Source organism: Leptodactylus fuscus, chromosome 5 (genome assembly GCF_031893055.1).
Source record: "Leptodactylus fuscus isolate aLepFus1 chromosome 5, aLepFus1.hap2, whole genome shotgun sequence".
Taxonomy (NCBI): Eukaryota; Metazoa; Chordata; class Amphibia; order Anura; family Leptodactylidae; genus Leptodactylus; species Leptodactylus fuscus.
The window spans coordinates 14151939-14167498 of record NC_134269.1 but is presented as its reverse complement, the minus strand read 5'-3'; the positions used below and the strand labels follow the sequence as shown (position 1 = coordinate 14167498).

Genomic DNA, 15560 nt, shown 5'->3' with positions numbered 1-15560 from the left:
CTTATCCTGTATTATACTCCAGAGCTGCGCTCACTATTCTGCTGGTGCAGTCACTGTGTACATACATTACATTACTTATCCTGTATTATACTGCAGAGCTGCGCTCACTATTCTGCTGGTACAGTCATTGTGTACATACATTACTTATCCTGTATTATACTGCAAAGCTGCGCTCACTATTCTGCTGGTACAGTCACTGTGTACATACATTACATTACTTATCCTGTATTATACTCCAGAGCTGCGCTCACTATTCTGCTGTGCAGTCACTGTGTACATACATTACATTACTTATCCTGTATTATACTCCAGACCTGCGCTCACTATTCTGCTGGTGCAGTCACTGTGTACATACATTACATTACTTATCCTGTATTATACTCCAGAGCTGCGCTCACTATTCTGCTGGTGCAGTCACTGTGTACATACATTACATTACTTATCCTGTATTATACTCCAAAGCTGCGCTCACTATTCTGCTGGTACAGTCACTGTGTATATACATTACATTACTGATCCTGTATTATACTCCAGAGCTGCTCTCACTATTCTGCTGTGCAGTCACTGTGTACATACATTACATTACTTATCCTGTATTATACTCCAGAGCTGCGCTCACTATTCTGCTGGTACAGTCACTGTGTACATACATTACATTACTTATCCTGTATTATACTCCAGAGCTGCGCTCACTATTCTGCTGGTGCAGTCACTGTGTACATACATTACATTACTTATCCTGTATTATACTGCAGAGCTGCGCTCACTATTCTGCTGGTACAGTCATTGTGTACATACATTACATTACTTATCCTGTATTATACTGCTCACTATTCTGCTGGTACAGTCACTGTGTATATACATTACATTACTTATCCTGTATTATACTCCAGAGCTGCGCTCACTATTCTGCTGGTGCAGTCACTGTGTACATACATTACATTACTTATCCTGTATTATACCCCAGAGCTGCGCTCACTATTCTGCTGGTACAGTCACTGTGTACATACATTACATTACTTATCCTGTATTATACTCCAGAGCTGTGCTCACTATTCTGCTGTGCAGTCACTGTGTACATACATTACATTACTTATCCTGTATTATACTCCAGAGCTGCGCTCACTATTCTGCTGGTACAGTCACTGTGTACATACATTACATTACTTATCCTGTAGTATACTCCAGAGCTGCACTCACTATTCTGCTGGTACAGTCACTGTGTACATACATTACATTACTTATCCTGTATTATACTCCAGAGCTGTGCTCACTATTCTGCTGTGCAGTCACTGTGTACATACATTACATTACTTATCCTGTATTATACTCCAGAGCTGCACTCACTATTCTGCTGGTGCAGTTGCTGTGTACATACATTACATTACTTATCCTGTATTATACTCCAAAGCTGCGCTCACTATTCTGCTGGTACAGTCACTGTGTATATACATTACATTACTTATCCTGTATTATACTCCAGAGCTGCACTCACTATTCTGCTGGTGCAGTCGCTGTGTACATACATTACATTACTTATCCTGTATTATACTCCAAAGCTGCGCTCACTATTCTGCTGGTACAGTCACTGTGTATATACATTACATTACTTATCCTGTATTATACTCCAAAGCTGCGCTCACTATTCTGCTGGTGCAGTCACTGTGTACATACATTACATTACTTATCCTGTATTATACTCCAGAGCTGCGCTCACTATTCTGCTGGTACAGTCACTGTGTACATACATTACATTACTTATCCTGTATTATACTCCAGAGCTGTGCTCACTATTCTGCTGTGCAGTCACTGTGTACATACATTACATTACTTATCCTGTATTATACTCCAGAGCTGCGCTCACTATTCTGCTGGTACAGTCACTGTGTACATACATTACATTACTTATCCTGTATTATACTCCAGAGCTGCGCTCACTATTCTGCTGGTACAGTCACTGTGTACATACATTACATTACTTATCCTGTATTATACTCCAGAGCTGCGCTCACTATTCTGCTCGTGCAGTCACTGTGTACATACATTACAGCGACCAGACCAGTCAAGGTGGGATTCCAGCCCAACAGAGAACTTCCACCTGGAGTTCTGCAAATACCTGCTACATGTCCATCGCAACACCACCAACATAGCCTGCAGGGCAGAGCTAGGCAGACTCCCCCTATGGCTCACCATACAGAAGAGGGCGCTAGCTTTCCAGGCACACATCCAGGGGAGCGACTCCTACCACCACCAAGCCTGGCTAAGCCACCTGAGCAAACCAGACACTCACCAACCAAACAGCAGCCAACCACCAAACCAAAAACACCAAGAGATGATAACCAAGGCCGAAATAAAGGCAACCACAGAGGCAAACAGAGAGCGGTACATTGAAGAATGGAGAAACGAAATAAATAACTCCAAGAAACTCACCGTGTACCAATCCCTACAAAGGGACTACACCATGGCCACCTACCTGGAGAGAATACGCCACCCCAAGCACAGACAGACCCTGAGCCGATACAGACTGAGCGCCCACAACCTAGAGATAGAGACGGGGCGATACAGACAGACGTACAAGCCACAGGAGAAGAGACTGTGCCAGCACTGTGACCAGGGGGCCCTAGAAGACGAGACCCACTTCCTGCTACACTGCACCAAATACTCAGCTATGAGGGCCGTCTACTACCAAAGACTCTCTGCCCACATCCCAGACTTCATATCTGCAGACGAGAAGAGGAAACTCTACATCCTACTGGGAGAAGAAGAGGCCACTGTGGAGATCGCTGCCCAATACGTGTCCAGCTGTCACCAAACAAGAGGAAGATGAGACTCCATGGACTGTTATATTTATCCTAAAACACCCGCCCCACCCACCCCCACCCCCACCTCCCCATATAGCAGCCACCAACGAAGAGGAAGATGAGACTCCATGGACTGTTATAACCGAACCCCCCCCCCCCCCATACCCACCACCCACCCAACCCAACTCCCCACCCACCCACCCACTTTACTAGCTTTGGCAATGCCAAATACCTATTCGGACGTGCCAATAAAGCATTTTTTTGATTTGATTTTGATTTGATTTGATTACATTACATTACTTATCCTGTATTATACTCCAGAGCTGCGCTCACTATTCTGCTGGTACAGTCACTGTGTACATACATACATTATATTACTTACCCTGTATTATACTCCAGAGCTGCGCTCACTATTCTGCTGGTACAGTCATTGTGTACATACATTACATTACTTATCCTGTATTATACTGCAGAGCTGCGCTCACTATTCTGCTGGTACAGTCACTGTGTATATACATTACATTACTTATCCTGTATTATACTCCAGAGCTGCGCTCACTATTCTGCTGGTGCAGTCACTGTGTACATATATTACATTGCTTATCCTGTATTATTCTCCATACTGCGCTCACTATTCTGCTGGTGCAGTCACTGTGTACATACATTACATTACTTATCCTGTATTATTCTCCATACTGCGCTCACTATTCAGCTGGTGCAGTCACTGTGTACATACATTACATTACTTATCCTGTATTATACTCCAGAGCTGCGCTCACTATTCTGCTGGTACAGTCACTGTGTACATACATTACATTCCTGTATTATACTCCAGAGCTGCGCTCACTATTCTGCTGGTGCAGTCACTGTGTACATATATTACATCTTATATATCATATTGGACAGAGGTGTAACTTGAAGTCCCCAGTGCGAAATCTGTAATGGCTGAAGTAATGGTGGTGTTATAAAAGGCAGCAGCGGCTTCTGCGTTCTGGAGTGAGGAGATGTCAGCGAGTGGTAGGAGAGAGTCTTAGAGCGTGCGGATGTCAATGTGGTTAAAGAGGAGAGGGCAGAGAATGTCGCAGGTTGTGGTCAGAGAGCGTGGATGGAGAGTTAGAGAGGCTGCATATGGAGCATAGGTGGGGGAATATGAGGTTTAGCGTGTGCTCCAGGGGCGTAACTACTGCCGTAGCAGCGGAGGCGGCTGCCACAGGGCCCGGGATACTAGGTCTGGTGACAGCCGCTACCGCTGCAGATTTTTTTTTTTTAAATAGGCAGTTACCTGCTGGTGTAACTCCACCATGTAACGGGCCTTATGTACTGCAGAGTCGGGGGCTGCCTGAAGAAGGAGAGGAGCTGCCTCCTCCATGGTCCATCTTTTAACAGTAGTAAAGCTAGCAATTGCTGCCTTCACTACTGCACCGAAGCAGGGGCCGCCTGCTGTCCGGGCCCCAGCTGCCTCCCAGCACTTGCAGAGTGACAGCAGGCAGGAGAAACTTCTATCTCCTGCCCGCTGTCCCCAGGCCCTGTGCCGGCATCTATACTAGTAGATTGAAGGACCTTAGACATGACGTCATCAAAGGTCCCTTAATCTACTAACATAGACTCAGTGACTTTTGTGGGCGGAGCTACCCGGATTGTACAGGTCAGTGTACAATGGGGGGAATGGGTTATAGGCTGTGAGGAAGAGGGGTACATGGGGGTGCAGGCTGTGGGTGAGAAAGTCTGCACCCCCATTCCTTCCTTTCTCACATACAGCCTGCACACCTATGTACCCCTACTACTCACATTCTGCACCCCCCATTCTGCCCTATGTGAGCAAAGATGGGGAATGGGGGTGTAGGCTGTGTGTGAGCAAGAGGGGTACATGGGCGTGCAGGCTGTGTGTGAGGAAAGAGGGTGACCTGGGGGCGCAGGCTGTGTGTGAGCAAGAGGGGTACATGGGCGTGCAGGCTGTGTGTGAGGAAAGAGGGTGACCTGGGGGCGCAGGCTGTGTGTGAGCAAGAGGGGTACATGGGCGTGCAGGCTTTGTGTGAGGAAAGAGGGTGACCTGGGGGCGCAGGCTGTGTGTGAGCAAGAGGGGTACATGGGCGTGCAGGCTGTGTGTGAGGAAAGAGGGTGACCTGGGGGCGCAGGCTGTGTGTGAGCAAGAGGGGTATATGGGCGTGCAGGCTGTGTGTGAGGAAAGAGGGTGACCTGGGGGCGCAGGCTGTGTGTGAGGAAAGAGGGTGACCTGGGGGCGCAGGCTGTGTGTGAGGAAAGAGGGTGACCTGGGGGCGCAGGCTGTGTGTGAGCAAGAGGGGTATATGGGCGTGCAGGCTGTGTGTGAGCAAAGAGGGTGACCTGGGCGTGCAGGCGGTGTGTGAGGAAAGAGAGTGACCTGGGGGCGCAGGCTGTGGGTGAAAAACAAGGGGGAATGGGGGTGCAGGCTGTGGGTGAGCAAGAGTGGGGAGTTCCCCCCTCCAGATCACCCTCTTGCTCGCACACAACTTGCACCCCCATTTCTCCTCTTGCTTATACACACCCTGCACCCCACGTCACCCTCTTATTCACAAACACCCCTGCACGCCCATGTACCCCTCTTGGAGGGGGCCCCATGTCAAAAGTTCACCAAGGGGCCCCGCCATTCCTAGTTATGCCACTGGTGTGCCCCTTTATGTGGGTGGACGAGGAGGACCATTGGGAGAGATCAAAGGAGGCAGTGGGGACAGGAGGCTGGAAGTGGGGGGTGGTCTGTGTTAGTGGGGATGTTGAAATCGCCCATGATGATAATGGGGGTGTCTGGATAGAAAGTGCATTAGCCAGGTGGTGAAGTGGTCAGTGAAGGCAGCAGTCTCTGTTAGACAATAGATAGGTTTTGTTTCAGTAGGTTTTTGTTCCCTTGTGGTCCAGTTCTGGTCATATTCTGGTCTGCACACCTTGAGTCAGACTTTGAGGTCTCAATGACCTATGTGCGTATACAAACTGGCAAACCTTTGTATCAGGTGTGAATAGGGGTGTGGATACAAGCAGATAGAATCAGGAGCAGAATCAAAGAACAATCAGGTGAGAAAAGGGGAGGACGCAGCAGGGAAAGAGAGAGGGACTCCAAAGTGAATACAGATACAACAAAGTGGACAACATCATACCCAAGAAAGGACTGATAGTAACACCCAGCAGAGGGGGAGCTGTGGTTGAAGTTGGAGTGAATTTAGGTGCTGGGTCCGAATGGCAGAAACATTCCAACTATTGCCATGTGGGGGAGCTATTACTTCATGGGGCACTCTCTCCATATGGGGTCGGATTACTGTACGGGATACTATAGGGGCACTATGACTTAGTATAAGGACACTAATACTGTGCGGATACATTTATTTATCAGGTAGTATCACACGACAGGCTCCGATACACTAGGTCAGGAAGCGGTAGAACACGACCGGGCTTAGATACACGGCAGATGTATAACACATGAGAGCACTGCGGCTGGGGATGGCAGTAGGATGATGATGGGGGGAGTAGTGCTGTGTATCTCACACTATCTCTGTCCTTCCTGCCCCGTCACACACTTGTATAGAGGAAGTACATATCAGATGATGGATCTTGTGGTTTCTAACTTTCTGCTTCAGTTACACACAGCTAGATCCAGTGTCCGCCTCGGCCCATGTGTCCTCTGAGTCCGGTGAGCATCCATGCTTCTTATCCTGTATTATATACGTACCCCAGGATCACTGGGTCTTCTCAGCACCTTGTGGGCGGGTGTCACATGGGCACTGTCTCTAGTCCAGATATCTCCGATAACAAGTAACACGATCTATTACTACATTAACGGTCAAGGCTAGAGATGAGAGAACACTGCTCGATGGAATATCAGGGTGTTTGAGGTATTTGATTCCAATCGAATACCACGAGGCAAACGCACTAAAAATTCGTATCCCCTCCCACCTTCCCTGGCGCTTTTTTTGCACCAATAACTGTGCAGGGGAGGTGTGACAGGAACTACGACAACGGAGGCACTGGGAAAAAAAATCGGAAAAAGGAATTGCCGGACGAAATCAGGTGACCTCCAATTTATACGAATGGTGGATTTAATATCCGGTTCATATGAGACTGTGAACTATGTGACTGTGAGACAGGAACAGATGTACAGGCAGGGTTAGCTAGGGAATACCTTTATTTAGGTGGGAATGTTACTCACCCAGGTCTTTGGGGCTCTATCTGGTCGGGATCCCTGTCAGCTTGTGATATGCGCGAGCTGACTTTTTCCCATAGGAATGCATTGACCAGCGTTGATTGGCTGAATGCCATACAGAGTACAGCATTCGGCCAATCAACGCTGGTTCTGCCGGAGGCTCGTCTGTGAGGAGGCGGAGTCTTAGATCGGGCCAGAATGGAGACTGCTGTGGACCGATGCATTGACCAGCGTTGATTGGCCGAATGCCATACAGAGTACAGCATTCGGCCAATCAACGCTGGTTCTGCTGGAGGAGGCGGAGTCTAAGATCGGTCCACAGCAGTCTCCATTCTAGTCCGATCTTAGACTCCGCCTCCTCACAGACGAGCCTCTGGCAGAACCAGCGGTGATTGGCCGAATGCTGTACTCTGTATGGCATTCGGCCAATCAACGCTAGTCAATGCATTCCTATGGGAAAAAGTCAGTTCTCGCATATCGCAAGCTGACAGAGATCCCGACATACAGTCCTATGAAAAAGTTTGGGCACCCCTATTAATCTTAATCATTTTTAGTTCTAAATATTTTGGTGTTTGCAACAGCCATTTCAGTTTGATATATCTAATAACTGATGGACACAGTAATATTTCAGGATTGAAATGAGGTTTATTGTACTAACAGAAAATGCGCAATATGCATTAAACCAAAATTTGACCGGTGCAAAAATATGGGCACCTCAACAGAAAAGTGACATTAATATTTAGTACATCCTCCTTTTGCAAAGATAACAGCCTCTAGTCACTTCCTGTAGCTTTTAATCAGTTCCTGGATCCTGGATGAAGGGATTTTGGACCATTTCTTTCTACAAAACAATTCAAGTTCAGTTAAGTTTGATGGTCGCCGAGCATGGACAGCCCGCTCTCAAATGATCTGAAAACAAAGATTGTTCAACATAGTTGTTCAGGGGAAGGATACAAAACGTTGTCTCAGAGATTTAACCTGTCAGTTTCCACTGTGAGGAACATAGTAAGGAAATGGAAGAGCACAGGGACAGTTCTTGTTAAGCCCAGAAGTGGCAGGCCAAGAAAAATATCAGAAAGGCAGAGAAGAAGAATGGTGAGAACAGTCAAGGACAATCCACAGACCACCTCCAAAGAGCTGCAGCATCATCTTGCTGCAGATGGTGTCACTGTGCATCGGTCAACTATACAGCGCACTTTGCACAAGGAGAAGCTGTATGGGAGAGTGATGAGAAAGAAGCCGTTTCTGCACGTACGCCACAAATAGAGTTGCCTGAGGTATGAAAAAGCACATTTGGACAAGGCAGCTTCATTTTGGAAACAAAAATTGAGTTGTTTGGTTATAAAAAAAGGCGTTATGCATGGCGTCCAAAAAGAAACAGCATTCCAAGAAAAACACATGCTACCCACTGTAAAATTTGGTGGAGGTTCCATCATGCTTTGGGGCTGTGTGGCCAATGCCGGCACCGGGAATCTTGTTAAAGTTGAGGGTCGCATGGATTCCACTCAGTATCAGCAGATTCTTGAGAATAATGTTCAAGAATCAGTGACGAAGTTGAAGTTACGCCGGGGATGGATATTTCAGCAAGACAATGATCCAAAACACTGCTCCAAATCAACTCAGGCATTCATGCAGAGGAACAATTACAATGTTCTGGAATGGCCATCCCAGTCCCCAGACCTGAATATCATTGAACATCTGTGGGATGATTTGAAGCGGGCTGTCCATGCTCGGCGACCATGTAACTTAACTGAACTTGAATTGTTTGTCCAAAATACCTTTATCCAGGAACTGATTAAAAGCTACAGGAAGCGACTAGAGGCTGTTATCTTTGCAAAAGGAGGATCTACTAAATATTAATGTCACTTTTCTGTTGAGGTGCCCATACTTTTGCACCGGTCAAATTTTGGTTTAATGCATATTGCACATTTTCTGTTAGTACAATAAACCTCATTTCAATCCTGAAATATTACTGTGTCCATCAGTTATTAGATATATCAAACTGAAATGGCTGCTGCAAATACCAAAATATTTAGAACTAAAAATGATTAAGATTAATAGGGGTGCCCAAACTTTTTCATAGGACTGTAATACAGTGATTTGGGCTTGTTAGATGCCCCCAGACATGCTTCCCCTGCTGTCCCAGTTGCATTCCAGGGTGTTGTCATTATTTCCTGGGGTGACTCTCCTGAGTCGAAAAGTGGGATCCCCTGAAACTAGCATTTTTTCCCCATAGACTATAATGGGGTTCGATATTTGTTCGAATAGTCGAATATTGAGCGGCTATTCTAAACGAATATTGAATATTTTACTGTTCGCTCATCTCTAGTCAAGACTAGTTTGTAGGTTAGTGGGTGCGAAGGGGCTACAAAAAACCTCTAGGGGTACTTACATCTATATGGTGGAAAACCATGAATAACCATGTGGACTTAACGGAGGCACCATCATGGAACGGGGAGGAATCTGCTAAACTTATGAGGATAGAGGGTCAAATAAATTGGACAAAACATGGTAAAAACCCGCTGCAGACCCCAGAATTGCAACTTTGGAGACATGTCCCATCATTACGTCCTGTAGGTTCTCTCCGTGTAAAGAAGTCCTTGAAGACGTTCTACAGCCGTTGACATGGAGGACGGTGATGACAACCCCCGCAACCCACTGCTGAGCGTCGTCCAGGAGTCGTTCTTACCAAAGACTGTTTCAAGTAAGTGCACGTGATCCTTCAATAGAGTAAAGCCGGCCATCAGGCCCCACGCAGGAGAGGTGCCCTTGTGGTCAGATATAAAGCTTCGGTCTTCTCGGGAGGGGATATTAAAAGGCACCAGTGATATAGATATCCAAATCTATGGTATAGGCAGAGCGGGTGGTCTCAAAAATTGAGGTAAGGTCCAGGAGGGCACTAGTGAAGAGCCCAGTTAAAGGGAGTCTGTCATCACATTCCACTTCCATAGTTAGGGTCACATGATGACGTCTGGTCCCATTAAGTGTGAAAATCTTGGCTTTAGCTCGCAGGTTCTCGAGAGTGACCTCGGTTTCTTCTTCTTACAGTTGCTCTGAAGTGTATCTTGGTCGGGATAAATATTTCCAGTATTGTAATCGGTGAGTTGCCCACTTGTCTTCTGTTCTTCAGCACGTAAATCCCATCAATATTTGGTGTGACCTTTGCCCTTTGCCTTCCATCAGTTCTTCTCGGTACTTGCAGATAATTATTGACTGACACTCTTTGTAGTCGCTGCAAAGTCTGTAGGGAAACCTGGCAACAAGTGTTCACGTCTCCTGCAGGTGAAATTAAGTATTACATTATACTAACTGAAGTCAATAGGTTATCTGTATAATGCAGAACAGGGACAGGTCGTCCAGACAGGGACAGGTCCTCCAGAGAAGGACAGGTCATCCAGGCAGGGACAGGTCCTTCAGAGGGACAGGTCATCCAGACAAGGACAGGTCTTCCAGACAGGGACAGGTCCTCCAGAGAAGGACAGGTCCTCCAGGCAGGGATAGGTCCTTCAGAGAGGGACAGGTCATCCAGACAGGAACAGGTCATCCAGACAGGAACAGGTCATCCAGACAGGGACAGGTCCTCCAGAGAAGGACAGGTCCTCCAGGCAGGGATAGGTCCTTCAGAGAGGGACAGGTCATCCAGACAGGAACAGGTCATCCAGACAGGGACAGATCCTCTAGAGAGGGACAGGTCCTTCAGACAGGGACAGGTCCTCCAGAGAAGGACAGGTCATCCAGGCAGGGATAGGTCCTTCAGAGAAGGACAGGTCATCCAGACAGGGACAGATCCTCTAGAGAGGGACAGGTCCTCCAGACAGGGACAGGTCCTCTAGAGAAGCACAGGTCCTCCAGAGAGGGAAAGGTCATCCAGAGAGGGACAGGTCTTCCAGAGAGGGACAGGTCTTCCAGACAGGGACAGGCCCTCCAAACAGGGACAGGTCCTCCAAACAGGGATAGGTGCTTCAGAGAAGGACAGGTCATCCAGACAGGAACAGGTCCTCCAGACAGGGACAGGTCCTCCAGCGAAGGAGAGATGCTCCAAACAGGGACAGGTCCTCCACAGAAAGACAGGTCCTCCAGAGAGGGACAGGTCCTCTAGACAAGGAGACACTCCTTGTAGCTTCTTCAGTCTGGTTACTTGATGTAGAGATATCCTGTTATGTACGCATGCTGTAGACTTAAATGGACTCCAGTGGATGGTCCTCATGGTGTGCACCCCCTTACTATCTCCCGCTTCCCCTTTGCCCATTCCTTGTCCTTAAAGGGAGTGTGTGACCAGACCCCAACATACCATATAACTGATACATAGGTTCGTCCTCCGGCTCTCGGCCCAGTCAGAATCATGGGCTGGGGTCCTGTGACGTCATCCAGGACACCGAAAGAGGCCAGACAAGGACCAAAGAGGACCGTTAGAGCCCAGAATGTAAAAGTAATTTGTGGGTGGCAAACCCCTAAAATTTTTGGAAAACTCATGATGTCACAAATCGATGCTCTACTCATGGGCAGAGTGCGCACAAATACTTCAGTATGGCCAACGTGACAGTGTGAAAACAGGACAGGCCTTCAGCTTCAGGGGAGACACAACTTGTCCTTATAGGTAATGGGGATACAAAAACAACTAGAGCGCAGCTCTGGAGGTGACTATACAGTACGAGAGGAGCACACAATTATATATATACTGTATATATCTTATACCGAACTATAAACTACACTGAGATTGTCTTCTTCTATCTTTCTCCACCCCAGGAGTGATCTACTTCAATGACTGCCCTGGACAGCCCCTCATCCCCTACTATCTCATCGTTTCCGGGGGGGCGTCACTCTTGTACCTCTTCATGACCTGCCTGCCGTGTATAGACAGTGATCGGGTCACAACTATCAATCTGGCCAATCTCTGTGCCCAGGGCTTAATGATCTTATTCCTCTTCGCCTTCTTTATAGTAGGTGAGTATCCAAGTGGGGAACGTGATGGCGAAGACCCAACCACAGGCGGTTTCACCTGGGACCGTGACCTCACAGAAGAGGACCAAAGACATGGGGGGTGCCTGGGGCCTGGAGGATAGCAGGGGGTTACAGTAGGTAGTGCAGGCAGTACAATGTTGGCCAAAGGTATTGGCCCCCCTGCAATTCTGTCAGATAATCCTCGTTGTCTTCCAGATAATGATTACAAGCACAAACTGGTAATATCTTCATTTATTTTGCTTGCAATGAAAAAACACAAAAGAGAATGGAAAAAAAAGTTACATCATTGATCATTTTACACAAAACTCCAGAACTGGTGCAGACAGAAGTATTGGCGCCCTCAGCCTAATACTTGGTAGCACAACCTTTAGACACAATAACTGCGCACAACCGCTTCCGCTAACCAGCAATGAGTTTCTTACAAGGCTCTGCTGGAATCTTAGACCATTCTTCTTTGGCAAACTGCTCGCGGTCCCCCCTGAGATGTGAAGGGGGCCTTCTCCAAACTGCCACCAAGAGATCTCTCCCCCTCCCCCACAGGTGTTCTATGGGATTCAGGGCTGGACTCATTGCTGCCACTTTACAAGTCTCCAGGGCTTTCTCTCACCACCATTTTCTAGTGCTGACCTGAAGTGTGTTTTGGGTCCTTGTCCTGCTGGAAGACCCCTGACCTCTGAGGGAGACCCAGCTTTCTCACACTGGGCCCTACATTATGCTGCACAATGTGTTGGTCGTCTTCAGACTTCATAATGCCATGCACACGGTCAAGCAGTCCAGTGCCAGAGGCAGCAAAGCAACCCCAAACCATCAGGGACCTCCGCCATGTCTGACTGTAGGGGGCGTCTTCTTTTCTTTGAAGGCCTCTCTTTTTTTCCTGTAAACTCTATGTTGAGGCCTTTTCCTACTTTTGTCTCCTCTGACCAGAGAACATTCTTCCAGAACGGCTTTGGCTTTCTCAGGTAAGTTTTGGCAAACTCCAGCCTGGCTTTTTTATGTCTCTGGGTAAGAAGTGGGGTCTTCCTGGGTCTCCTACCATACAGTCCCTTCTCATTCAGACGCTGACGCTGGATAGTACGGGGTGACACTGTTGTACCCTTGGACTGCAGGGCAGCTTGGACTTGTTTGGACGTTAGTCGAGGTTCTTTATCCGCCATCCGCACAATCTTGCGTTGAAATCTCTCGTCCATGTTTCTTTTGCGTCCACATCTAGGGAGGTTAGCCACAGGGCCATGGGCTTTACACTTCTTGATGACACTGCACACGGTAGACACAGGAACATTCAGGTCTTTGGAGATGGACTTGTAGCCTTGAGATTGCTCATGCTTCCACACAATTTTGCTTCTCTAGTCCTCAGACAGTTCTTTGGTCTTCTTTCTTTTCTCCATGCTCAATGTGGTCACACAAGGACACAGGGCAGAGGTGGAGTCAACTTTAATCCATTTCAACTGGCTGCAAGTGTGATTTAGTTATTGCCACCACCTGTTAGGTGCCTCAGGTAAGTAACAGGTGCTGTTAATTACACAAATTAGAGAAGCATCACATGCAACAACAGTGCCAATACTTTTGTCCACCCCCTTTTTTATGTTTGGTGTGGAATTATATCCAATTTGCCTTTTTGACAATTCTTTTTGTGGTTTTCCATTGAAGACAAATTAAATGAAGATAATACCAAAGAATTTGTGATTGCAATAATTTTCTGGAAGAACCATGAGTATTATCTGACAGAATTGCAGGGGTGCCAATATTTTTGGCAACACTGTATATGGAGGATAGCGGGGGTTACAGTAGGTAGTGCAGGCAGTATATGGAGGATAGCGGGGGTTACAGTAGGTAGTGCAGGCAGTATATGGAGGATAGCGGGGGTTACAGTAGGTAGTGCAGGCAGTATATGGAGGATAGCGGGGGTTACAGTAGGTAGTGCAGGCAGTATATGGAGGATAGCGGGGGTTACAGTAGGTAGTGCAGGCAGTATATGGAGGATAGCAGGGGGTTACAGTAGGTAGTGCAGGCAGTATATGGAGGATAGCAGGGGGTTACAGTACACTAGCCTCATGTTCACCTTTCTATCTTCTGCAGGAAATGTTTGGGTATATTCTTTATACAATGAACCCTGGAATGATCCGCGGAGCCCTTCTCGATGCCAGCGGGTGCTGTACCTGTACGCCTTCTGGATGATCACCCTCTGCCACCTCTGCTTCTTAGTCCTGCTCTCCACCTACCTCTGCTTACTGCTCTGCCTCCTAATCCTAAAAAAGTCGATTATAGGGGGTCGCCTCAGCTAAACCCCCATGACAACTATCTCCTGTTATGGTCAGCTCCTCTAAGGGGTCCCTGAAATCTCTGACTACCCCTTTACTGCCCTTCATGCACCCATGAGAACAGAGGCACCTGGCCCTTAAGTGTTATCATAGGGACATTGAGCCTCATAGCAAATGATCTGAATCCAATAAACTGTAATAAGAGATTCTATTGGTTGTTATGGAGCGTCCCTATGATAACACTGAGCGGCTACAGCCCTGCAGCAGGAAGTGTTGTCATAGGGGCACAGAAAGCCTTCTTACAGGAAATGTGTCATGTCAAGAGATTTCCTGCTCAATTCCATGACTCAGTAAGATTTCATCCTACATTATCAATGGGACATTCGATAGGATTTACCTTTGTGTGATGTACTGCCCCCTAGTGGTCAATGACAAGTCCAGTTCTCCGGGGTCTCCTCTCTGCCCCGTCATGGACTCCAAATCTCCCCAAAACCAGTAACAAACACAAGACTTTATGTAGGAAGAAAGTGCAAGAAACTGCAAATAGAAGACAATAGCCAGAACAGAGCGCCCCCTGCTGCCCCTTACATGTACTCTATACGTAATGCTTCAAATAAACTGATTACATGAAAATGTAAAAAAAAATATGTTTTTTTGCCTTGTTTTTTTTTTGCTCCAGCACACTGTATGGACTCCGAAACGTCCCTTTAAAAACATGCTGGTGGTTTTTGCAAATTTATTCCAATGGGTTTTCCAAGGCAGAATCCGCCTGTAGATCGTCCATGTCGCTTTATTCCCCTCTAGCTCAGAAAATCAACTAGAGGAAAAAATTTGCTACTGACTCCCAATGAAATGAACATGAGGCGTTTTCTGCAAAAAACCCTGTGTGAACAGAGCCTGAGAATGTCAGGTGCCATCCCGCCGCCCCAGGCAGCAACTTCTAAATTTAATTCAAGCACATCCTGAGAGTGCAGATGTAGTGGGATACAACGCCAGCGAAACATCAGCTCCACCACTCACCCTGGGGAAGGCGGATGTGATATAGAGACCACACGCCTGCTGCGCAGACCCTGCAGATACCTACATGGGAGAGGTGAGAGCTTTATTGTTTCTGTGACAGGACTTCCCTCTTTGGGGAGCACTGTATTGTGTGTAGGGGGGTATTATGGGACATTATACTGTATGCAGGGGCCACTATGGGGGATAATACTGTGTGCAGGGGCCACTATGGGGGATAATACTGTGTGCAGGGGCCACTATGGGACATAATACTGTGTGCAGGGGCCACTATGGGACATAATACTGTGTGCAGGGGCCACTATGGGGGATAATACTGTGTGCAGGGGCCACTATGGGACATAATACTGTGTG

The 15560-nt window shown here is 47.3% G+C and overlaps 1 protein-coding gene across 1 annotated transcript; it reads left to right on the top strand.

Annotated features, from left to right (window-relative positions):
- The first annotated feature begins 9585 nt into the window (after positions 1-9585).
- On the top strand, positions 9586-14213 carry LOC142204706 (transmembrane protein 272-like). The gene is made up of 4 exons (XM_075276015.1): positions 9586-9673; positions 10018-10068; positions 11716-11913; positions 14008-14213. The coding sequence occupies exons 1-4, from the start codon at positions 9595-9597 to the stop codon at positions 14211-14213; spliced, it is 534 nt and encodes a 177-aa protein (XP_075132116.1). The 5' UTR covers positions 9586-9594.
- The last annotated feature ends 1347 nt before the right edge of the window (positions 14214-15560 follow it).